This window comes from Scyliorhinus canicula, chromosome 20 (assembly GCF_902713615.1).
Source record: "Scyliorhinus canicula chromosome 20, sScyCan1.1, whole genome shotgun sequence".
Classification (NCBI taxonomy): Eukaryota; Metazoa; Chordata; class Chondrichthyes; order Carcharhiniformes; family Scyliorhinidae; genus Scyliorhinus; species Scyliorhinus canicula.
This window is the reverse complement of record NC_052165.1, coordinates 76,782,509-76,809,557: the sequence shown is the minus strand read 5'-3', so window position 1 is coordinate 76,809,557 and position 27,049 is coordinate 76,782,509. Positions and strand designations below refer to the sequence as shown.

General features: G+C 45.0%; 1 protein-coding gene across 3 annotated transcripts in view; it reads left to right on the top strand.

The window, feature by feature from the left end:
• Window positions 1-725: 725 nt before the first annotated feature.
• Window positions 726-27,049, top strand: part of LOC119954950 (UPF0606 protein KIAA1549-like) — a 323,510-nt gene continuing 297,186 nt past the window's right edge. For all 3 annotated transcript variants that reach the window (XM_038780692.1, XM_038780693.1, XM_038780694.1), the window contains exon 1: window positions 726-933. In XM_038780692.1, the coding sequence (XP_038636620.1) occupies window positions 780-933 (154 nt within the window). In that variant the 5' untranslated portion in view covers window positions 726-779. The remainder of the gene's footprint in view (window positions 934-27,049) is intronic.

Here is a 27,049-nt window from a genome sequence, read left to right as displayed (position 1 = left end):
ACTAGGGTTAGGTTGTGTCATGGAGACTTTCATTCCTGAACAACTGGTGCATAAAATTCCTACAGGGCAGCCATTCGGCCCATCGAATACGCACCAACCCTCTGAAAGAGCACTCTACCCATGTCTAATACCGGTAACCTAACCTGTACACCCTGGACACATCCCTGGCAATTTAGCATGGCCAATCCACCCAACCTGCACATCTTTGGACCATGGGAGAAAACCGGGGCACCCAGAGGAAACCCACGCAGATGCGGGGAGAAAGAGCAAACTCCGCACAGTCATCAGAGGCCGGAATCGAACCAGGGTCCCTAGTGCTGTGAGATAGTGGTGGTAACCACTGAGCCACCCCTTGCAGCTATGGCTCTTGCGGTGCCTTTCAGGACGTTGTGAGATCAGACCATAAGACATAGGAGCAGAATTAGGCCACTCGGCCCATCGAGTCTGCTCCGCCATTCAATCATGGCTGATATGTCCTCATCCCCATTCTCCTGCCTTCTCCCCATGACCCCTGATGGGGGTTGGGCTCAGTTGGAGTAGCACCTGTTTGGATCCTTTTACCACGCCCAACCCTCAACTTCCAACATGGCGGCTTGGGGTCGGGAGGCACGCGCTCAACGGTCGGGGCGGGAGAGGCGGGGCTGGACGGCGCCTCCTTGCTCGGGGTTGGGGTGACGTCACGGCGCCCGCTCGCAACGTCGCCCCTCCGCTCGAGCGTGCGCGAGCTGGTCACTCTGTGTGTGAGTGAGAGGAAGAAGAGGAGCCACCGGGGAGCAACTATGGAAAGGAGACTTGATCGGCGGCGACGGCGCCTCTCCCCCCTATTCTCGGGGTACCGACCCTGGATGGGATGCCGTCTCCTCGGGCACTCCAGCTCCTTCTTTCTCGTGGCTTCGCTGCTCCTCTGGCTCCCGGCTTCTGGCAGCCTCCCCGGTAAGTAGCGGTCCCTAATCGCCCTCTCTGATCGTTTAAAATGCAAACCCAGTCCTTGCGTTGCCCCTCCAGGCGTTTATTTCTGTGTTCCATTGATTAGTTTTTTCTTCACGCGTTTATTCTGTTCCTTATTTGCTGTGGGATCTCGCTCCTACCTTTTGTGTGCGTGCCCGCGTTATAAACTACTATTTAAAAACCTTTCTTCTCCTGAATAGCGGTGATGTGGCTTTGCTGGGTCACCCCCAAATCATTATTATTTTTGGCTGCTGAGTGAATCACATTAATTGTACCCCCCCCCCCCCCCCCAGGCATTATAATGTGGGACTCGTCAAGGTTATTACGCTTGTGTGAAGTTTATGGGAAGGTTGGGGTAGAAATGGTTGTGTTGCAGGTACTTTTTGTCTATTGTGATCTGCTACCAACTCATTGCAAGATTTTTTTGTGTGTGTGTGCTTATTTTGGGAGCAAGATTTTGGCTGTGCCCTGGTTACCTTGGATGTAAAATAAAATGTTGCCAGTGGTCGAGTGAGTAAATCCACAGGGTGGTGATGTTGCGTGAAGCCATGCCAATGAGAGTGCCCCAGGATTGTTTTTCAGCCTTGGCAGATCTCAGTCCATCTGACAGTAAAATTGGACTTTGGGTGACGGATGGAAAAGATCAGCCCGAGTTCCAGTTTCTCAATGTTGCTCACTGACTCATGATGGCCGAGGCAGATGTGTGCACATCAGATGAGGACAAATGGTTCACAGTGGCAGTATTCATTGTCAAGACCATGTTTTCAGAATGTCACTTGGTTAAGATCTCTGGAGGGAAGATGACACAAATGGAACCGTATGGCAAATAGATCACTGGCCTTGAGAAGACCAGGGTGACAACTTGAAACAAAATTGGACCAGAACCTAGTTGTCCAGTTAATTTCTGTCTGATGAATGTAGTTTTGACCAGCTTGAAAGCTTACTTTGAAATATCTGATGCATGGTTATCTATGCTTTCATTATAGCCGAGCGACTTATTGTTCAGCTGAATGTCCTTATTATTGCTATATAATGTTCATGAACTTTATGTGTACTGAATGACGAGTTCTTCATTTTAGATTTATTGTCTTTTTTTTAAGCAAATTTTTATTCCGCCAATTTTCAACAATTTGACAATACAAAACAAACAAAAATCCAAGTCTCCCCCCTCCAGCAGTCAACTGTAACCAATTCCTGAAAGTGCATGATGAACAAACCCCAACAATTGTGGAAACCCTCATTCGCACCCCTCAGCGCAAACTTCACCTTCAGAATCAAAATCTCCAGCAGGTCCCCCCCGCCATGCCGAGGCGCAGGGTGGAAAAGCTGTCCTCCACCCTAACAAGACCCGCCTGTGAGCAATCAGCGAGGTGAAGGCTAAAACATCCGTCCCTGCTTGCTGGTCCGACACCCCGAATATGGCTTCTAGGGGATTGGGCCTACATATAAGACCACCGAGATTGTACTGAACACCGTCCTCCAAACCCTTTCCAGCTTTGGGCAGGACCAAAACATGAGCGCGGTTCACAGGGCCCCTCCCACGTCACTCACAGACATCATCCACCTCATCGAACAGCCGACTCATCTTGATTTTGTAAGGTGCGTACTATACACTACCTTCAGCTGTATCAGCCCCAACCTCGCGCATGAAGTCGAGGCATTCACCCTCCTCAGCACCTCACACCACAATCCCTGTTCCAGTGCTGCCCCCAGCTCTTCCTCCGTCGACATCCCATCCTTCTCCAGAAATCTCCCATAAATCACCGAGATGACCCCCTCCAACCTCGCCACTGACAGAACCGTCTCCAACAGCGAGGAGATAGGCGCTATGGGGAAGGTTGGGGAAAACTTTCCTTGCAAAGTCCCGCACCTGTATATACCATCCCTCCCCGACCCAGCGCATATGTCTCGCCCAATTCCTCCAAACTCGCAAATTGCACCCCCAGAAACATCTCCTTCATTTCCTTAATCTTCTTTTCTTCCCAGCCCCGTAACCTATTTAGATTTATTGTCACCTGTACTGAGGTAAAGTGAAAAGTATTGTTCTGCGTACTGTCCTGTCAGATTGTACCATACATGAAAAACAGGATATATGATAGATACACAATGTAAATACATAGACATTGGCTGAAGCATATGGAGTGTGGTGCTACAGAGTAGAGAAGATGCGTGGAGAGATCAGTTCAGTCCATAAGACGGCCACTCAAGAGTCTGGTAGCAGGGGAAAGAAGCTGTTTTTGAATCTTTGAATCAGACTTTTGTATCTTCTGACTGATGGAAGAGGTTGGAAGAGATAATACTTGGAGGGGAGAGGGCTTTGATTATATTTTGATTATGAGAGAGATATATAGACAGAGTCAGTGGATGGGAGGTGGGTTTGCATGATGGACTGGGCTGTGTTTGCGATCCTCTAGTTTCTTACAGTCTTGGACCGAGCAGTTGCTATTCCAAGCTGTGATGCAGCCAGATAGAATGCTTTCCATGGTGCATCTGTAAAAAGTGGGAGAGTCAATATGGACATGCTGAATTTCCTGACGAAATATAGGCTCTGTTGTACTTTCTTGGTCGATGCAGGTGGACCAGGATAGATTGTTGGTGATGTGTACACCTGGGACACCATTGATGCAGACAACACTTTGCTTTCTGAAGATGATGACCGGCTCTGTAGTTTTCATAAGAAATTAAATTGTGATTGATTTTAGAGATTTCTAAAGTAGTGTCATTATTGCGTCCTATCCCAGTGGCTTCATCTTAGATCTGTAGGGAGCTTTTTCCTATCCACTGGTATTTATGGCAATATCGCAGAATATGGCAGTTAAATAAACTCAGCAGTTGGGCGTTGATCTTGTGTCAGTCAGCACAGGTGCCAAATTGTGAGATTAATTGCAAATTTTCATATGTAGACCCAGGTGAACCATGGCAGAAAACTGAAATCTCATTTGAGGGGAATAACAACATTGTGGTATAAACTTGGTTTTAGCTTCATTTTTAAAAAAAAATTTAGATTACCCAATTATTTTTTCCAATTAAGGGGCATTTAGCGTGGCCAATCCACCTACTCTGCACATTTTTGGGTTGTGGGGGCGAAACCCACGCAGACACGGGGAGAATGTGCAAACTCCACACAGACAGTGACCCAGAGCCGGGATCGAACCTGGGACCTCAGCGCCGTGAGGCGGTTGTGCTAACCACTAGGCCACCGTGCTGCCCTGGTTTTAGCTTCATGACAGCAATGGACAAATTTTATGTACATCTTTGGAGGCATTATTACAGCATGATTGGTCCAAGACTAAATAAAAGGTTTTAACATAATATTGTGTCCTGTTTTTTTTTCATATTCCTACCTGGCATCTGGGCATGTGTCAATGTTTTAATGCTGATGAGATAGTTAGTCTCGAATGAAACAATGGAATAGCAACACTGCATACATGTAGAATAGTGAATACATGGATTGGGTTGCAATGTTATTACCTAATTGAAGGCTTCAGATATCTTTGCTCTTGTGGGGTTTATAAATATCATGTTCAACTTCAAGGTTAGGTTACAGTTATGAAACTACTTAGTATCTTGCTTTTAGTATCTTGTTTTTAGTGGCTTTATGCTGTTTTGTTTCTTTAAAGATAAGGTAAATTGAAGTTCTATTGACGTGTAACTGCCACTGTTTAAAATTCGTAATGTGGAAGACAAGTCTATTAAGTAGCATCATTACCCAATTCATTTTTTCCAATTAAGGAGCAATTTATCAGCAATTTAGCGTGGTCAATCTACCTAGCCTGCACATCTTTTGGGTTGTGGGGAAACACGCAAACACGGGGAGAATGTGCAAACTCCACATGGACAGTGACCCGAAGCTGGGACCTCGGCGCTGAGGGGCAGCAGTACTAACCACTGTGCAACCGTGCTGCCCTGCATTTCTTAATCCCTAAGAGGTAACTCTTCTGTAAAACTGTTTCTGCTGCTTGTCCCCATTCCACTCTGCCTCCTAAAGGTCTCTTGATCTTGACCACCTCCAGCCCACCACTCACCTGCTTGGCTGTCAATCTATAATTCTTTCCTAGTTAACTAACAGTTCATGAGATTGACTTCCTGTTTTCTCAAACCTCTGCAAGTGCATTTTCCTGGCCTCTACTCTTCTTATTAGTGACTCCATTCATATTGTGTCCCTTAAACAGCTCCCATCATCATCAATATCTCTTCAAAGATCCCATCCTTTATCTGTTCTTCCCCTCCATTTACTGTCTATCTGTAGGTAACTTTCCTCTTGAGGTAATTGAACAGGCCAATTACGGGATGTGGGCGTCGCAGGTTATGCCAGCATTTGTTTCCCATTCCTAGTTGCTCTTCAGAAATTGGGGGTGAGCTTCCTTCTTGATCATCTGCAGTCTCTGAGGTGTAGGTACACCCACAGTATGGTTAGGGAGGAAGTTACAGGACTTTTCCCCAGCGACAGTGAAGGAACGGCATGTATTTCCAAGTCAGGGTGTTGAGTGACTTGGAGGGAAACCTCCAGGTGATGGGGTTGCCAGGTATCAACTACTCTTGTTCTTCTAGATGGTAGTGGTTTTGGAAGCTGCTGTCTAAGGAACCTTCGTGAGTTACTGCAGTGCAACTTGTAGATGGTACACACGGCTGCTACGGTTTGTGGTGGTGGAGGGAGCTGAATACATATACACAGATACATAGAACATACAGTGCACAAGGAGGCCATTCGGCCCATTGAGTCTGCACCAACCCACTTAATACCCAACTTCCACCGCATCCCCACAACCTAACAAACTTCTTTGGACACTAAGGGCAACCTAGCATGGCCAATACACCCAACCTGAACGTCCTTGAACTGTGGGAGGAAACCGGAGCACCTGGGAGGAGACATGGGGAGAACGTGCAGACTCCACACAGATAGTGACCCAGTGGGGAATCAAACCTGGGACCCTGGCGCTGTGAAGCCACAGTGCTAGCCACATGTGCTACCATGCTGCCCGTTTGTGGAATGAGGAGCAATCAAGCGGGCTGCTTCGTCCTGGATGGTGTCGAGCTTCTTGAGTGTTGCTGGAGCTGCGCTCATCCAGGCACGTGGAGACTATTCCATTATACCCCTGACTTGTGCCATGTAGATGGTGGACAGGCTTTGGAGGGTGTCAGGAGGCGAGTTACCCCGGTAGTAATGTGGCTAGTCCAGTTCAGTTTCTGATCAATGGTAACCCCCAGAATGTTGATTGTGGGGGATACAGCGATGGCAATGCCATTGAATGTCAAGGGGCGATGGTTAGATTCTCTCTTGTAAGAAATGGTCATTGCCTGGCACTGACGTGACGTGAATGTAACTTGCTACTGGCCAATCCAAGCCTGAATATTGTCCAGGTCTTGCTGAGTTTGGACATGAGCTTATACTCTCCATGACTTCTCCCAATTCTAGAAGTGTTTCGAGGCCCTGTCTCCTATCCTCCCCCACGACTAGCATGTCCAGTCCATCGAGGAACGTGCCCCAGACTTACTGGGTTTTGGACAGCCTTCTTTGAGGCTATGTCCAACGTGGTGGGGATAAGGGTGGAGCCTTGCCCAAAAGTGGCAGTCTTCAAGGTATAAGAACAGCCAGATCTCTTCAGGGGGAAGAGGGCTGATACCCTTGCCTTTGCCTCCCTAATCGCTTGCTGTAGAATCCTGCTCGGTTGGCAGTCAGCAGCACCACCCTAAACTGCAGACTGGCTGTCCGACCTTTCGGAATTGCTCCAAATGGAGAAAATTAAATTTGCCATCCGATGGTTGGAGGAAGGCTTCCACAAAACGTGGGAACTATTCACTCGGTTGTTCCAAGACCTGTTTGTAGCCAACAACTGAGAAGCCAAAGAACAGGAGGGAGTAGCCACGACACAGCAAGGAAAGGTGGGCGGGGGGGGGGGGGGGGGGGGGGGGGGGAGTGGGAGGGGTGCAGGGAAACGTGGAGCCCAACCATGCCCAGCAAAAGAAGCATGAGAAACAGGGGGAGGGGCTGGCAGGGGCAACAAACTGAACCAAGGGCAAAAAACAAAAGAGAAAACCGGTGTGGAACGAAACACTGGAAACCACAACCACCACTGTAAATATATGCAAGGGGAAGAAGAAAACTACGATGTATGTACGTATGTAAATAGTTGAAGCCAACCACGGTGTAAATAGTTTTTCTTTTCCCTTTTTGTCTCCTACTGTTTGTCCATATTTATGCCAAAAACTCAATAAAAACATTATTTAAAAAGTGCCGCTTGATTGCTCTGTTGATCACTCCTTCCATCACATTGCTGATGATTAGGGGCTGATTTAGCTCACTGGGCTAAATCGCTGGCTTTTCAAGCAGGCCAGCAGCACGGTTCGATTCCCGTATCAGCCTCCCCGGACAGGCGCCGGAATGTGGCGACTAGGGGCTTTTCACAGTAACTTAATTGAAGCCTACTCGTGACAATAAGCGATTTTCATTTTCATTTTTATGATTGAGAGTAGTCTTATAGGGTGGTAATTGGCTAAGTTGTATTGTCCTGTTTCTTGTGTGCAGGACACAACTGGGCATTTTCTATATTGCTACGTAGATGCCTGTGTTGTAGCTGTACTGGAACAGCTTGGCTAGGGATGCAGCAAGTTCTGGAGCACAAGTCGTCAGTACTATGGCCGGAATATTAGATTAGATTAGATTAGAACAGTACAGCACAGAACAGGCCCTTCGGCCCTCGATGTTGTGCCGAGCAATGATCACCCTACTTAAACCCACGTAACCCGTATACCCGTAACCCAACAATCCCCCCATTAACCTTACACTACGGGCAATTTAGCATGGCCAATCCACCTAACCCGCACATCTTTGGACTGTGGGAGGAAACCGGAGCACCCGGAGGAAACCCACGCACACACGGGGAGGACGTGCAGACTCCACACAGACAGTGACCCAGCCGGGAATCGAACCTGGGACCCTGGAGCTGTGAAGCATTGATGCTAACCACCATGCTACCGTGAGGCCCCAAATATTGTCAGGGTCCAAATCCAGTGCCTTCAGTCGTTTCTTGATATCGCGTGGAGTGAATTGTATTGGCTGAAGACTGACATCTGTGATGCTGGATATCTCCGGAGGAGACTGAGATCATCCACTTGGCACCTCTGGCTGAAGATTGTTGCGATTGCCTGAGCCTTGTCTTTTGCACATGTGCTGGACCCCTCCATCATTGAGGATGGGGATATTTACAAAGCCACCTCTCCCAGTGAGGTCATAGAATCCCTACAATGCAGAAGGAGGCCATTCAGCTCATTGAGTCTGTAACAACCTTCAAAAGACTTGGGCCCAATCCCCTGCCCGGTTGTTCAATTGTCCACCACCATTCATGGCCGGATGTGGCAGGACTGCAGAGCTTAGATCTGATGCGCTCATTGTGGAATCACTTAGCTCTGTCTATTACTTGCTGCTTATGCTGTTAGCACACAAGTAGTCCTGTGTTGTAGCTTCACGGGTCGCCACCTCATTTTGCGGTATACCTGGTGTTACTCCTGGCATGATCTGCACTCTTCATTGAACCAATATGTCCCAACCATGTTCCAGGCCCTGCCAAAATTGGCTGTTTGAATCCCTTCTGTCTACCTTGCTCCTTGTTTTCCATCTGACTGGGTATTTGGCCATATTGATCCCCTGCATGACCTATCCTGTTTTTAGGGCCCTTGCAACTACTCTTTTTAATTCTTCTCTTGTCCTTCCTAAGGTAGCCAGCATTACTGTTTCAATTGCTTATCTTCCTGACCCCATATGGTACACCTTGAGTTCTTGATGGATCCATTCTTGGCCTGCTCTTCACTGTCTAAATTCCACTATAATATAATTCACTGGCATGTAAACAGCTTTCGTAAGTACACAGAAATCACCACTTCCCTCAATCCCATGACTACTTCTGTGATATTAGGTTGTGGATGAGTAAAATCTTCACTAGCTGAGTATTGATAACACTGAAACCATTGTTTATAAACCAGATCTAAAACTTTACTCTCTGAACATTGATTTTAGCACCAACTCTAATCACTGGCATAGTTTACATGAGGCTGTGCAAAATTTTGCAACTGAGCAAAATTACTCCAGCTTCAGTATTATCCACTTCTTTCGCTCCATCACTCCACTGCTGCCAAAACCCTTCCTGCTTTATTATTGCCTATCAGTCTTCATTGCTGTACCATTTTCTGTGCCTGACTCATTCTGATCTCCCACAAGCTTGTTGAAATTCACTTCCTTGGAGCCTTCCTGCACCAATTCCTATTGATTAATCTATATGGTCTAACTGATAATATGCTGACACTCTTTTTATGTAAAAAAAAAAATGTTTTTTTAAATTTAGAGTACCCAATCATTTTTGTTCCAATTAAGGGGCAATTTAGCGTGGCTAATCCACCTACTTGCACATCTTTGGGTTGTGGGGCGAAACCCATGCAAACACGGGGAGAATGTGCAAACTTAATATGCTGAAATTAACCTCCAAGTCTAGAATGGTCTGCCTCAACCACACTGTTAGAGTTTGCTGCAGCCATGTATTTGTTATATGTGCTGTGGTTCACTGATTCTGGCCATCTGCAAATTCGTCCTCCCTCTCCATTTTCCCAGCTTTGGTGTCCTTTTTAAAAAATAATATATTTTATTAAAGAATTTTCATTTATACGGCATGGTGCCACACTGTTAGCACTGCCGCCTCACAGCGCCAGGGACCCGGGTTCAATTCTGGCCTCGGGTGCTGTCTGTGTGAAGTTTGCAAGTTTTTCCCTTGTCTGCGTGGGTTTCCTCCGGGTGCTTCGGTTTCCTCCCACAGTCCAAAGGTATGTAGTTTAGGTAGATTGACCATGCTAAATTGCCCCTTAGTGTCCAAAGGTTAGGTGAGGTTACGGAGATGGGGGTGGGGCTCGGTAAGGTGCTCTTTCAGAGGGTTGTTGCAGACTCGATGGGCCGAACAGCCTTCTGCCCTGTTGGGATTCTATAACAAACAAAATACACAGTAACAACATGGAAAACCCAATATTTCAAAATACAGCATTAGAAAAAAAATCAACCATGCAAAGCCCACCCAGGAAAGAAGCATCCTTTCCCCAGCGATGAGACCCCCATCCCAAACAACTGATGGTGACTAATTCTTTAATGTAGGAAATGAATGGCTGCCCCCTCGGGTAGAACCCCTTGACTGACCCCCTGACGATGTACTTGACCTTCTCCAGATATAAAAATTCCATAACGTCTTCCAATCAGACTGACGCACTGGGTGGAGCAGAGGATCACCATCTCCGCAGAACTCTCCTACGGGCTATTATCGAGGCAAAGGCGAGAACATCCGCCTTCACCCTTGTCTGCAACCTTTGGTGTCCTTAGGCCTATTTTTCCATGCTGTCTGCAGAGTGTCTAATCTGGCTGTCCAAAAACTTGCATTTTGATCATAAGACCGTAAGACATAGGAGCAGAATTAAGCCACTCGGCTCATCGAGTCTGCTCCGCCATTCAATCAGGCTGATATTTTTCTCATTCCCATTCTTCTGCCTTCTACCCATAACCCCTGATTCCCTTATTGATCAAAAACCTATCTATCTCTGACTTAAAGACACTCAGTGATTTGGCCTCCACAGCCTTCTGCGGCAAAAACAGCTTCTTCCCACTGTCACCAGACTCCTAAATGACGCTCTTCTTGACTGACCACATTAACACTACACCCTGTGTGCTTCAACTGATGCCAATGCTTATGTAGTTACATTGTATATCTTGTGTTGCCCTATTATGTATTCTCATGTATTTTCTTGAATTTTGTTTAATTCCCTTTTCTGAATGATCTGCTTGCAGAAAAATACTTTTCACTGTACCTCGGTACACGTGACAATAAACAAATCCAATCCAATCCAAAGCTGACAAAATTCCTCTTCGTCTCTGTTTTAAAGGATCGTCCCCTTAGTCTGAGCTGGTGTCCTCTGCTTAAAGTTTTTCCTACAAGTGGAAACATCCTCTCCATGGCCACTCTATCCAGGCCACGCAGTATCCTGTAAGTTTCAATAAGATTCCCCTCATCCTTCTAAACTCCAAAGAGTGCAGACCCAGAGTCCTAAACCTTCCTCATACGACTAGCTCTTCATTCCAGGGATCATTCTTGTGAACCTCCTCTTGACCCTTTCCAAGGCCAGCACATCCTTCCTTAGATACGGGACCCAAAACTGCTCACAATACTCCAAAAGGGGTCTGACCAGAGCCTTGTATAGGCTCAGTACATTCCTGTCTTGTATTCTAGCACTCTCGACATGAATGCTAACATTGCATTTGCCTCCCTAACTGCCGACTGAACCTGCACGTTAACCTTAAAAGAATCGTGAACAAGGGCTTCCAAGTCCCTTTGTGCTTCTGATTTCCTAAGCATCTTCCCATTTAGAAAATAGTCTATTCTTCCATTTCTCCTTCCAAAGTGCATAACCTCATACTTTTCCACATTGTATTCCATCTGCCACTTCCTTGCCCATTCTCCTATCTCGTCCACGTCCCTCTGCTGCCCGCCTGCTTCCTCAATACTACCTGCCTCTCCAAAGATCTTTGTATCATCTGCAAACTTGGCAACAGTGCCTTCAGTTCATTTCTTCCAGATCATTAAATGTATATTGTGACAAGTTGTGATCGTAGCACAGACCTCTGAGGCACACCACTAGTCACCAGCTGCCACCCTGAAATGACCCCATTATCCCCATTCTCTGCCTTCTGCCAATCAGCCAATCCTCTATCCATGCCAGGATCTTACCCTTAACACCATGGGCTCTTAAACTTATTTAACAGTCTCCTATGTGGCACCTTGTCAAAGGCCTTCTGGAAATCTAAATAAATCATGTGCACTAGTTCTCCTTTGTCTAACTTCCTTGTTACTTCCTCAAAGAACTCTAACAGATTTGTCAGACATGACCTCCCCTTAACGAAGCCGTGCTGACTCAGTCCTATTTTATCATGCACTTCCAAATACTCCACGATCTCATCTTTAATAATGGACTCTTAAAATCTTGCCAATGACCGAAGTCAGGCTAACCGGCCTATAATTTCCCGTATTCTGCCTCCCTCCCTTCTTAAACAGGGGTGTTACATTAGCCACTTTTCAGTCCTCTGGGACCTTTCCTGTCTCCAGTGATTCCTGAAAGATCATCACCAATGCCTCCACAATCTCCTGAGCTATCTCTTTTAGAACCCTGGGGTGTAGTACATCTGTTCCAGGTGATTTACCCACCTTCAGACCTTTCAGTTTCCTCAGAACCTTCCGGTCACTGCACTCATCTCTGCCCCCGGATCTCCTGGAGCTCTGGCATCCCACTCGTATCTTCCACCGTGAAGACTGATGCAAAGTAACTATTCAGTTTCTCTGCCATTTCTGTGTTTCCTATTATTATTTCTCCAGCCGTAGTTTCCAGTGGCCCAATGTCTATTTTTGTCTCTCTTACCTTTTATATATTGAATAAAACTCTTCCTGTCTTCCTCTATTACTAGCTAGCTTGCACTCCTACGTCATCTTCTCCTGCCTTATTGCTTTTTTAGATGTCCTCTGCTCGCTTTTAAAGGCTTCCCAATCCTCTGGCTTTCCACTAATCCTCACCACTGTATGCTTTTAAAAAAAAACTTTTATGCTGTCCTTGACTTCCCTCGTCAGCCATGGATACTTTGTCCTCCCCTTAGCATGTTTCCTCCTCCTTGGGATGAATTTCTGTTGTGCCTCGCGAATAACCTCCAAAAACACCTGCCATTGTTCCACTGTCTTCCTTGCTAGGCTCCTTTTCCAATCAACTCTGGCCAGCTCCTCCCTCATGTCTTTGTAGTTACCCGTATATAATTGTAATGCCATTACATCTGATTCCAGCTCCTCCCTCTCAAACTGCAGGGTAAATTCTAACATATTGTGGTCACTGCTCCCCAAGGGTTCCTTCACCTGAAGTTCCCTAATCAAGTCTGCCTCATTACACATCACCAAATCCAGAATTGCCTGTTCCCTAGTAGGCTCTGTCACAAGCTGCTCCAAAAAAAAATCTCTTTTCTTGGGATCCACTACCAGCTTGATTTTCCCAGTCCACCTGCATATTGAAGTCCCCCATGATAATTGTAATATTGCCTTTTTTACATACCTTTTCTATCTCCTGATTTATTTTATGCCCCACATCCTGACTTCTGCTAGGGTCCTGTACACAACTCCCATCAGGGTCTTTTTACCTTTGCGATTCCTCAACTCTACCCACACAGATTTTGCCTTCAGATATGCCTTCTGGTCCTATATCGCTCCTTGCTATCGACCAGTGCCATACATGAATTTTTATTTTTATTAGGTAAGTGAAATAACATCATAGAATTTAGTGCAGAAGGAGGACATTCAGCCCATCGAATCTGCACCGGCTCTTAGAAAGGACACCCTACTTAAGCTCTCGTTTCCACCCTATCCCCGTAACCCCACCTAGCCTTTTCAACACTAAGGGAAATTTAGCATGGTCAATCCACCTAAACTGCACACCTTTGGGCTGTGGGAGGAAACCGAACACCCAGAGGAAACCTGCGCAGACACGGGGAGAAAGTGCAAACTCCACACAGACAGTCATCTGAGGCCAGAATTGAACCCGGGTCCTTGGAGCTGTGAGGCAGCAATGCTAACCACTGTGCCACCATGCTGCCCTTGCTGGTTTGATGGGCTAGATGCTGCATTGGTGTGGTGGCACACCTACTTGAATTACCTAACCTGAACTGTCCATCTGAAAACCATGAGGATTCAAAATTTGAAAGGGACAAGGTCCTGAAGTTGCCAGTTATGACACTGCGTGTGCCAAGGGATATTGAACAATGGTGGAACTGTCAAGGCCCCAGCTTGATGAGAGCATGTTATCCAGCAAAGTAATACTTGACATAAAGCAGTTTCATAAGATGTAATTTCTAACCCGTTACATATAAACGAAAAGCCATAACACTTATTCTCATCAAGCAACAATACTCTTGAAAGTCTGTTCCAATTTGAGGTTCTGAGTGTCAGCAATGTGCAGTCCCTGGTTCAGGTATAGCAGAACAGATGCAGAGTCAAGTTCCTTCGTTCTTTCCGCACATTTGCTGAAAAGCTGTCATTTACTTTGCGCTTTTCATAACCTCAAGATGTCCAAAAGTGCATTTAAATCATTTAATTCAGACTACATTTGTGCCATAGGCCTGTGGAACTGAATTTCTTGTTGAATCCTTGCAGTGAGACAGGAAATATTCATCCCATTAGTCTGAGCTGGATTTGAACCCAGAGGTTAAAAGCCAGTGACTAACACTCAGCCAACAGCACTGAGTGCTTTGACGGAATTCATTGTGTGCAGTCAGTGAGCTCCTCAAATGTGTTGGTTATCTCCAAGTGAGCAAATTGCCAGGACACATGGGTTCTGCTTCCTGTGCCAGCTGTTGGCATAGCTAATTATTTGAGGAATGACTAAATATTGAGAGAGTAGGTGTTATTGTTGATATATTTTGGGGGAATATTGTGTTATTATGTAAAGAATGTATGTGCATGTAAATTATTTAATTAAACTAGGTAAAAGTTAATAGAGGGAAAGAGACACTGCTGCCTCACAGCTCCAGGGACCCAGCTCCAGGGAATCCAGCCTCGGGTGACTGTGTGGAATTTGTACTTTCTCCCCATGTCTGCGTGGGTTTCTTCTGGGTGCTCCAGTTTCCTCCCACAAACCAAAGATGTGCAGATTGCCCCTTAAGTGTCCAAAAGGGTAGGTGGGGTTACTTGGTTACAGGGATCTGACGGGTGCCTGGGCTTAAGTAGTGTGCTCTTTGAGACTCAAGTGGATAGAGCTGTGAAGAAGGCTTATAGTGTGTTAGCGCTTATTAACAAGGGGCTTGAGTTTAAGAGCCGTGGGGTTATGCAGCAACTATACGTGACCCTGGTGAGACCACATTTGGAGTATTGTGTGCAGTTCTGGTCACCTCATTATAGGAAGGATGTGGAAGCATTGGAAAGAGTGCAAAGGAGATTTACCAGGATGCTGTCTGGTTTGATCGGGTGCAGACTCAATGGGCTAAATGCGTCGTTCTGAGCTGTAAATTCTATAATCTATGTATCTGGCAGAGTTGAGCAATAACAGGCAGAAAGGTGCTAAATATAAAAAGGCCATGGTGAAGTGGATTTATAAGATAGAACATAGAACAGCACAGAACAGGCCCTTCGGCTCTCGATGTTGTGCCGAGCAATGATCACCCTACTCAAACCCACGTATCCACCCTATACCCGTAACCCAACAACACCCCCCCCCTCTAACCTTACTTTTTAGGACACTACAGGCAATTTAGCATGGCCAATCCACCTAACCCGCACATCTTTGGACTGTGGGTGGAAACCGGAGCACCCGGAGGAAACCCACGCACACACGGGGAGGACGTGCAGACTCCACACAGACAGTGACCCAGCCGGGAATCGAACCTGGGACCCTGGAGCTGTGAAGCATTGATGCTAACCACCATGCTACCGTGAGGCCCCAGACCTTGATACCCTCCTCAGTACCTCACTACTCTCAACACTGGCTTCTGGACTATAGCTCGTTTTCCCAGCCCCCTGACAAATGTTTAAACCCCCCCAAAGAGCCGTAGCAAATTTCCCTCCCAGGATATTGGTGCCTCTCTGGTTCAGGTGGCAGACCGTCCTGTCTGTACAGGTCCGACCTTCCCCAGAATGTGCTCCAATTATCCACGTACCTGAAACCCTCCCTCCTGCAGCCACGTGTTTAGCTGCACTCTCTCCCTGTTTCTCACCTCACTAGCACGTGGCACCGGTAACAAACCAGAGATGACAACATGGCTTGTCCTGGCTCTCAGCTTCCACCCTAGCTCCCTAAATTCCTGTTTTAAATCTCCATTTCTTCTCTTACCTATGTCATTGGTACTGATGTGTACCACAACTTGTGACTGTTCCCCCTCCCCTGAAGGATTCTGAAAACAAGGTCCGAGATGTCACGGACCCTGGCATCCGGGAGGCAACATACCATCCGTGAGTCTCTTCCACTGCCACAGAACTGTCTATCTGTCCCTCTAACTATCGAGTCCCCAAAAACTATTGCTCTCCTGCTCTCCCTCCTTCCGTTCTGAGCCACAGGGACGGAATCAGTGCTGGAGATCCGTTCACCATGGCTTACCCCTGGTGGGCCGTGCCCCACAACAGTATCCAAAACGGTATACTTGTTATTGAGGGGAACGACCACTGAGGATCCCTGCACTGACTGCTTCCTCCCAGTCCCTCTCACCGTCACCCATCTATCTTGATTCTTCGGAGTAACTACATACCTGAACCTACTATCTATGACCACCTCTGCCTCCCGAATGATCCGAAGTTCATCCAGCTGCAGCTCCAGTTCCCTGACGTGTTTCTGAGGAGCTGGAGGTGGGTACACTTCCCATAGGTGAAATCAGCAGGGACACTAACAGCGCCCTCACCTCAAACATTCTGCAGGAGGAACATTGCACTGCTTTCCCTGCCATCCCCTCTAGATAAAGAAAGAAAAAGAAAGAAAGCTTACCTGTTATTCACTCTACCCCTTAGGTTAAAGGAGGTGGAAGGGTGTAGTGTCTAGGAACTGCCCAACTTAAATACAGGTAAAAATAAAACACTTAACCAGCAACCACTGTGCCCCACACAAGAACAGCAATCAGCTGTTATGGGCCTGCGCAAATAATTTAAATCTTTACTACTTACTCAGCAGTCACTCTGTCCTCACTCCGACCGGATTCAGCTGGAAACTCCCAACAGTAAGTTTAAAAAAAAATTTACTCCCCTTCTCAGCAAGCACTCACTCAGCAACCACTGCGTTTAGCTGCTGTTGTACAAAAAGTCAAAGGTTCTGCTCCGTTTCCACAAACACCTTTAATTTACTTCAACAGACTCTGCACAAAACTCTAATATCACATCACCTGACACAAAGGCCACCTGAAGCCCCTTTACATATCAGTGTCAATTATTGGATACTTAACATAAATGAGACAACTAATTGTAATGTCTCTTAACCCATTACTTAACAGTCTCCCCTTGGAGAAAACAAATAATTAGGTGAAAACAAAATTACAAGAAACTCAAAAACACACACGCAATTTCCCCCCCCCCCTTTTTTCATTTTTGTAAGCAAAAGAAACAGTCACAGAAACAGGTGCCCTTCATTAACAATATTGAAAAGTTTCTGTGAGCTAGCCCCTCTTTGTAAAACAGTCTGACAATTGATATCTACTGTCAACCCATTTAATTATTGCTATTTCCCCTCTGTCCAACATCTGCTTCAAACTTGCAATGTCTATCCTTAACCTTTTTTCATTGACATTTTTGTGGAGTGCACATTTTCCCACAGGGATTTATTGTCAATGTGACATTCAATAGGTATATTACCCAAATCCTCTATTCCCTAAATTTCTGTCAATATCTGCGATACATGAAAGGCCATTTCCATCACCTCTACATGGCTTAAAGTCTCAGCAGCCAAAGTGCTTTTGACCAATCTCCTTATTTTCTTTGTTTCCCACACAAGAGGGCAACATTTACCATTGTTCCCCAAAAGGAAAATTATAAAATCTCCTGTGCTTGAAACCCCATCACATAAATGTACATAGGATGCATCACTATAAACTATGAGTTTCAAGTGCCTACAGTCACCTAAAACCGGGAACCTCAAAACACACTCCTGCATTTTTATTTTGACCAATGCTTTATTTGCTCTTATTATGTCTTCCACTTTGGGATCATTCATTTTTGTATTCAACTCTAAGGCATTAAAACTCACGCCCGGTCTAGTCTGCCTATCTAACCAATTCAGTTACCCAATTAAACCTCGCAGTTGCTCTTTTTCCATCTTTGAAACCATTGCGTCTATTTGTAAAACCCGGCCATGGCTAATTGCTATTGGGCTGATGCTTTCTAAATAAGATTGCTGACGTAAAGTTGCCCCTAACTTTGTCCGATTTCCAGTCCAATATATTTAAATGCACCGGAAGCCTGACTTCCAACCGTGAATTCTTTCCTCCAACCAGATATTACAATAGTTTCGAAATCACTTGTCCGACCCCGCAAAACATCATCGACATGCATCATAAAGATGTCAGAAAGATTTCCTTTATAGTGCCAATAAAACATTGCCGGATCTGCTTTCAACTGGCAACAGACTAACTTTAACAAAACTGACCTTACCAAAAAATACCAGACTCTAGACGCATCATTTAATCCATATACACATTTATTCAACTTCCAGAGTACCCCTTCTGTGTTAGCTGCCTCTTTAAGAGGACGGAGAAAAATGTCTCTGGAGCTGATGCCCCTGCAAGAAGGCAGCTTTTATATCTATAGATTTGCAGTCACATGCTTTTGTGGTTAATAGAGCCAAGAAGATCTTTAAAATAACCTTTCCTGCCGTAGGTGAATCTACCCTTAAATCCTGATCATCTAAGTTTTCTTCAAATGCCCTTGCCACAAGCCTGGCCTTTGCCTTATAAGTTCCATCCAGAAGAACCTTTTCGGTGCAAATCCATCTGTGGGATAGACCTCTTTGTCCCCTATCCGGTACTTCCGTGTAGACCCCCAAATTCACTGCAACTATGCAGTTCTTGCTGTTTGGCATCTTTGATAATTTCTTCATCTAACTTATTGGAAGCCACCAAAATCTCACGTGAATGCGGGCCTCTGCTCCTATTAGTATTTGTAGTCTTACTCATGTTCCGAGACCTTGAGAAACGAAGTCCCCTCTTCTGCCTGGTAACTCGTTCTGTACTGCTACTGCTTGATCTTTCCCCTCTGCTGTGGGATGTCCTTTCAATAGTTCTCAACCTTTCCTGCCGACCTGTTCACTATCCAATGTACTATCTGAACTGGCACTGCGTTTCTGTGCCCTCCATTTTTGAACCGTGTTCCCAACCCATTGTCTTGACTCCCTCCCATGAATGCTGTACATTCAACCATAGAACATAGAACAGTACAGCACAGAACAGGCCCTTCGGCCCTCAATGTTGTGCCGAGCCATGATCACCCTACTCAAACCCACGTATCCACCCTATACCCATAACCCAACAACGCGCCCCCCCCCCTTAACCTTACTTTTATTAGGACACTACGGGCAATTTAGCATGGCCAATTCACCTAACCCGCACATCTTTGGACTGTGGGAAGAAACCGGAGCACGGAGGAAACCCACGCACACAGGGGGAGGACGTGCAGACTCCACACAGACAGTGACCCAGCCGGGAATCGAACCTGGGACCCTGGAGCTGTGAAGCATTTATGCTAACCACCATGCTACCCTGCTGCCCAATATTTATACTTTCCAGTAGCCTTCCCTGCTCCACTAATAGCAGTTTCATTCTTCCATTGACTAGACCCTTCAGGCAAGTATGTCACTTTTGTACCAACTTTTGGCAGTTGTCCTTTCGGAAAAATGGCCTGTTCTAAATCATCAGAAGTGTTGTGTTCCTCGACAGAAACCCTGTCTATATCAGTTAACTGGTCCTCATAGTTCTGTAACACGTGCGTACCAGATGACCCTGGTTCCTCGTCGTGTCTGTCTGCTCTGTCTAAATTTGAAAATTTGTAATCTGTACCCATTATCATAGAATTTACAGTGCAGAAGGAGGCCATTCGGCCCATCGAGTCTGCACCGGCTCTTGGAATGAGCACCCTACCCAAGCCCATATCTCCACCCTATCCCCATAACCCAGTAACCCCACCTAACACTAAGGGCAATTTGGACCCTAAGAGCAATTTAGCCTGGCCAATTCATCTAACTATAGTCATATCCTGCCACCTCTATCCTCGGTTCAGCCATATATCTTTGGGGGTTTTTTTCTTCTCACTCACTCCTTGGTTTGGTCTGAAAAAGTTGAATCTTTCAACCCTTCAGATTTGCACAGCAACCATCCTCTGCTACCATTTGTTATATGTTTAGCTGCTGTTGTATAATGAGTCAAAGGCTCTGCTCCTTTTCCACAAACACCTTTAATTTACTTCTATAGACTCTGCACAAAACTTTAACATCACATCACCTGACACAAAGGCCGCCTGAAACCCCACGTCGGGTGGGAGAATAGCGGGAGGGGCTCCTGACATTTTTCACGCCCTCCCGCTATTCTCTTTCCCCCCCCCACGCCCGACCCACGCCACAAATCGCCGCTCGCCGTTTTTTTACGCCGAGCGCCGATTCTCCGAGGCCTCCGTAACGGACGCACTCTTTTCCCTCCGCCGCCCCGCAAGATCAAGCCGCCACATCTTGCGGGGCGGCTGAGGGAAAAGACGGCAACTGCGCGTGCGCGGGTTGGCGTTGTCCAACCTGCGCATGCGCGGCTGATGTCATAGGCCGCGTCAGCTGGCGTGACACTTGACGTGCGGCCTTGACGACCGTCATCAAGGTCGTGACGCATGGGGCCGCGCTTCTAGCCCCGCCCGGGGGGGGGGCGAGAATCGGTCCCGGAAGTGGGCGTGAAGGCTGCCGTGGGTCACGGCCTATCCCACGGCAGCCTTTACGATTCTCCGCATTTGCGGAAAATCTCTCCCTTTATGTTTTTGAAAAGTTGAGTTCATAGTTGCTGCAGATTTTGGAATTGAAGAGTAAAGGGGAAACAAGATATTTAAGGGGAGATGTTGAGCTCCGCTTTTGTTAGCTGTGTGGTGAAGGCATCCTGGTTACTGCTCTTTGCTGAAAGAAGGTGTGAAATATGAAGCAGCCTCCCAGAAACCGGAAAAGCCTTTATTTCAAAAAGCAGTCTTGTTTCTGAATTTTCTTGGATTTCTACAACAGAGTGGAAGAGAGTGAGAAGTTGTGTGGTATACCTCAGTAAAGTGAGAGCAGCTTTTGCCTTGGGTAATATTACTGGATCTTTCTTGTTCAAAATCTATAAGGGAGTATTGCCTTCCACTCTGTTTACTTCTGTGTTCTATGGGCTGTTTTTTAAGACTGTTTTAACTGTGTAACTTTGATCTTGTGTGTTTTAAGTTTCCTTTTCTTAATAAATCTTTCAATTTTTAAAATCCAAGCCATGTTACTCTCTGCTTCTGGGATCAGTAGTTAATTTCCTTGTTTTCAGAATACAAACAAAAGGTTGTGATCAGCAAGACAAGTGTAGTGTCTTGTTTTTCACTTGATCTAGGCTCCAGAAAATCTCCAGACTGTTCTGCCAGCAACATGGGTTATTGAAGCTCACTTTGTGTATGCATCTCCCAAGTCAAATTTAAATATTAACCAAACAATGACGCCCTGGAAAAGTTGGGCCTATATCATGTTCTTTCAACTTTAATAGAATGGGATAAAAAGTTGTTTGAAGTTTTGGGGAGTATCACATCCACAATTCACATTCCTCCTGGGTTTTGTTGTTCAAATTTTTTTTGAGTACACTGCTGCTCCTTCCTTCATTTATGACTTAAGAACAACACCATATAGTATTGTCATGCAAGGGCGAACTTTGATATTGAGCCAGAATTCTTGTGTGATTCTTTTAATTTGACATCACCTATATCTCAACCAGTACAGACCTGTAGCCATCAAGTAAAGAAGGAATTGTACTTTGTAAAACTTTTACAACTCGGAACCTGGAGTACTTTTTAATATTGGGAGGGAAAGTGGGCACTCCTTGAAGTGCAGGTGTGGGTGTTAGAAATCTTCAGCATATAGCCATTTAAACCATAAAAAATACTAGTGATTGGCAAGCATAGTCACCTCTTGAGACTGTGGGTTTTGGTGAGTATCATTGATTTATGCAAATATTTTGAGTCTGCTCACGAAAGTAGAAGTTTCCAGAACTGCTATTTTTTTTTAGGGTGTCAAGCTCTCTTTTGAATATGGGAAACCTGATATGAATGTAAGAAGTTGGGACAGACTTGTTGTGTCCTCTCTGCTAACCAAGGCTGGTGCTTTTTATGCTTTTCTAACATTCTGTTTGCACGTGTTTATGGGTAAAGGCAGTGGTATACATATCAGGAAAGGGATTGAGAGGTTGCGTCCCTTTAAAGAAGAATACTGAGGGATCACCTAATACTACAGAGGTCTTTAAAATTATGAAAAGTTTGAGTTTGAAAGAGTGGGCACAGAGAATATAGAGAACAGGGCAGATGGAGGTGAGCTGTTTTACGTAGAATTTACAGTGCAGAAGGAGGTCATTCGGCCCATCGAGTCTGCACCGGCTCCTGGAAAGAGCACCCTACCCAAGGTTAACACCTCCACCCTATCCCCATAACCCAGTAACCCCACCCAACACTAAGGGCAATTTTGGACACTAAGGGCAATTTAACATGGCCAATCCACCTAACCTGCACATCTTTGGACTGTGGGAGGAAACCGGAGCACCCGGAGGAAACCCACGCACACACGGGGAGGATGTGCAGACTCCGCACAGACAGTGACCCAAGCCGGAATCGAACCTGGGACCCTGGAGCTGTGAAGCGATTGTGCTATCTACAATGCTACCGTGCTGTTGGCGGGGTTCTTGTTTGAGGGCCTTGGTAACTGCCTCGTTTCCGTTTTCTTCAACGAAATTTACCTCTAGTTCGGTGATGGTGTTAACCCTAAACATTTGGAAGCGGTTTAGGCAGCATTTTGAGCTCTGCTCCATGCCGTTGTCAGCCTAAGTCTGCTCCAATATCTTATGGTCTTATGGCCTTATATAGAAAATCACTATAGAGACAAAAAATTAAATGCAAATTGGACTTTAGAAGATTATTTTTTACGCAGTGTTCTACCTTGCTTTATCTTCCTCTCCTCAAAGTCTTGACTCTCACTCGCCAGAAATATCAGCTTTGCAGAGTCTTCCCACGGGAACTTGTTCTTCTCCCGGTGGACAGAGGTTAGCACTGCTACCTCACAGCGCCAGGAACCCGGGTTCAATTCCAATCTTGGGTGACTGTGCGGAGCTTGTACATTCTCCCCGTGTCTGCGTGGGTTTCCTCCGGGTGCACCGTTTTCCTCCCACTGTCCAAAGATGTGCAGGTTAGGTGGATTGGCTATGCTAAAATTGCCCTTGGTGTCCAAAGGTGTGCAGGTTGGGTGGGATTACGGGGATTGGGCGAAGAAATGGGCCGTGGTCGTGTGCTCTTTCAGGTGGTTGGTGTAGACTCGATGGGCCGAATGATCTACTGAACTAGGAATTCTATGTTTATGCGAGAGGTTAATACATTGCATGCCAGATGTGGAAGGATCTGTAGTCAAACTGGATCCTATTCTTCTTCGATGTGTACTTTCCAACAGAGGCAACTGGGTAATAGGGGCAGAATTATCACACGCACACGTACATACATACACACTCATACATAAACCAAGAGTTGTTGGGGTCACTAGCAATGTTCCAATTGCTTCTATCGCTGACTGCAGTGAAATCAATAAAGACCGTGAAATTTATAATCTGTATGACAATACCACACAAGCCATTGTCTTCATTCACTTGGACATTGTGGAGTCTTTGTTTTTTGAACGGAACTCGGCCTGAGGCCAAGTTTGGAGACCTCCGCCCAAATTGCTGTTATTTTGAGAGTAACTGGAATCAAACAAGTTATTTTGACTCCTAAAATGTATTCAGCAATCAGGTGAGTTTAGCCAAACCAGTCCTGTTTTTGCTCAGCGTCCACACACCTGCACTTCCAACAGGTGTCATTACATCGAGATCAGAAGTGGGAATCGTTAACATCCATCCTTTTCCTGACCCATGGAGTTCACCCCCTGTCTGATTTTGTGCAGGAAAGGGGTAGCTTGTACAGAGAAAAGGGAATGCATTTCAGTACACAACATTCACACACACACCACTGGTCTGTGAGATCAGCTGAAGCAGCAGATTGTACATCAAGTTTGAAACTTTAATGGCCTGAATGTCTCGGGTGCTCAAAATATTTAAAGTATTTTGTTTTAAAATGTTGCTTTATAGATACAAAATTAACTATTCAGAATCTTCAGGGGTCAGATGCAAGTTCCTGATTATGTTGGGCTCCCCTGTATAATGATAATTTCCCTTTTCTGTCTCTTCTATATTTTCTTTCAAGAATGATTAAAGAAATTCAAAATGAAGACACTAAATCTCATTGGGAAGGTGTTCTTTGATTTTAAAAAGACTAGATTTGCTGCTGTTATACTTGAAAGCTTTATGTCTGCTGGCATGGTTTAATTCAATCAACTAAAATGCAGAGATCTGTTTCCCAGTGCATGCTTAATTTATTTATCTCTAATTAGCTCTCGTTCCACCCTTCCAACATAGGATCTTCTGGCAGAATTCATTGCTTCAAATGTGCAGCATAATACTAGTAAAAGAAGCGTTAAATTTATATTGTACATGTCATAAATGTTTCATTTTACACACCAATGAATTTCAGCTGTTATGGGTCAGAGATGCATAATTGAGTAACTTTGACATGAGTGTGAGTGAGCAAATCCTTCTTCAAGATAATGCTCTTTGAAAAGCAAAATCTGTTGAAACTGGATGTCCTTTTCAAAAAGTTCCAGTACTCGAACAGAGTAATTCTGTTTTGATGAGTAGCAAGGGAGGCATCCAAATGCCAGAAGTACCAATCACAAGGCTGATCCTTCTTATTGTATCTGGATTCTGAGGAAAGAAATTGAGGGAATGTGGTTTGTCAGCTGAGATGAGAGGTATCCAAGAGATGAGCTTGAAAAAATTAATCTGGAATATTGTTTTGTAAACTGTGTATCACTGAATCACAGAGTTGTTACAGCACCGAAGAAGGTCTTGCTGCCCATTGTGTCTGCAATAGCTCTTTGAATTAGCATTTCACCGAGTACCGTTCCACATGTAACTCTTCATAATTGTTTCTTTTCAAATGATCTTTTAATTCCCTCTTGAATGCCTTGATTGAAGGTGCCGTCACCAGGTTTTGAGTAGAACAGGGGTGTTCCGGTTCAGACTAGTAAAAGGTACTTTTCGGACTTTTATATTTTATATCTAAAGTACATTTGCGTATTGAGTGGGGTGAGGCCACAGAATATATTTTAAAAAACGAGACAACAGGATTTAAAAAAAAAAAAATGTTTTCAATTGGGTTTTCGAACATATATTTACAGGTATACACAAAAAAGAAAAGAGACACAAAAACAAAGAAAAAAAACAGAAGATATTATGCACAAGATAAAAACAACAGCGTTATATAGTTAGCAAAATCCTGTGCTCAACAAGTAAAAGGAAACATTTTGTGGGGGAGTGTATATACATCGAGGTACTGGAGAGACACTGGGGGGTGGGGCGCCTGGGCGGCTCCCCTGATGTTGTTGCTTGCTTCTCCTGGTCGGCCCTCACTGCCGCTGTTGTTACACGGTCGCCTCTGCTTCGGACTTTGGGAAAATTTGGTTAACCACTGACGTGTAGAAACAAACTAGTTTACACTTAAAAACAAGGACTGCATGATTTTTAGAACAGTTGATATTAAAGGTCCAAAGGGAATACAGTAGATCAATTATTGCCTTGCACATTATCTTTAAATAGTAATGATTGCTTGAAAGGAACAATATTGAAGGGCATGACAAGCGAGAAGAGGAATGAGATTACATGCGATGGCTTCTGTGTTTTTTATTAAAGTGCACATTTGGTGGGGCGTTTGGCCTGTTTCTGTGCTGCTCCATTTTGTGGCCTCTGCAATCCTATGGTAAAATCATGTCTGATGATCAGCTTGCTGGTACTTCTGCCTGAGCTCAGCCATGAAGATTGACCCAGATGACTGGTGATAATGGATTTCTACTCCTGTAAGTCAACTTTGTTATGTGAGGAGATGGGAGTGATATGGAAATTAATGAGATAGATAACATGTCAAACTGAAATATTTTCTTTTGAGAGTTGAGAAATGTTTGAAATCTTACAAAGCTGTAATATGTTCTCGAAGATTCAGATCTCTTGTGCAAACTATTTCACAATCCTTCAAAACATGTTTAAGAATTTCAATCTTAATGGTCATCTCTTCACATCAAAGATAAATTTGCCAAAGCCTTTCTGGCAAGGTTTTAATATAATTCAAGCAATTGGTATTGAAGAAATTCAGACTTTTGTAAGGGCCTGAAGGCTTGTTATAGCTTTCAAATAAATGCCTGGAAGACCAATTCCTCAATATCTATGTGCATGAAGGCTGCTGTCTTTTGTCTGTTAAGGCATATTCATCACTTGAACCAGAGTGGTGATGATGAATAAAATGACTAATGTAACATAACACTGCAGCTGGTTGGAGGTCAGTTCAGGAGATTAAAACATCCGTTTACAGTCGCAATCCAAACAAACTCAAAAGTTACAATGGCAGCATTTTACTATGAATGATTGTGAAGTCAATGGAGAGTAATAAAATAACATAATTTCAGTAACTTTCCACTTATCAAATCACAGCTTTTCTTTCATTTATGCACAAAGTGAATGCTGTTAACACAGGGAAATAGAATACTTTCTATTTCAGACACCCAATATAAGCATCAAGCACTCCCAGAATAGGCCTGGAAAATTTGATGAAGAGCAAAGCTTCTTCTAATACAATGGTCCCCAACCTTTTCAGTAACATGGCACACTTCAATGAGAGTAACAATTCCATGGCACACCAAATTTCTTCAGCCAAATCTATTGCTCGTAAATACCCCACAATGCAGTAGTGAACCAACAGTGGCTAATCACAAGAGGTGGGGCATATGGTGCGCCACAATTCGGAAGTCTACTACAAATGGTTTCCTCATTGCATGACCATTCATAGAATCATAGAATTTACAGTGCCAAAGGAGGCCATTCGGCCTATTGAGTCTGCACTGGCCCTTGGAAAGAGCACCGTACCGAAGCCCATACCTCCGCCCTATCCCGTAACCCCACCTAACCTGTTTTGGACACTAAGGGCAATTTAGCATAGCCAATCAACCTAACATGCACATCTTTCTACTGTGGGAGGAAACTCGGAGCACCCAGAGGAAACCCAAGCAAACACTGGGAGAACGTGCAGACTCCGCACAGACAGTGACCCAAGCCGGGAGTCAAACCTGGGACCCTGGAGCTGTGAAGCAACTGTGCTAACCACTGTGCTACCATGCTGCCTATCCTGCTCAATTTAAGTCAACATTTGATTGAGCCTCAGTTTAATTTAAAGTTGTTACATTCAGTGCAACAATAATTCTAGTT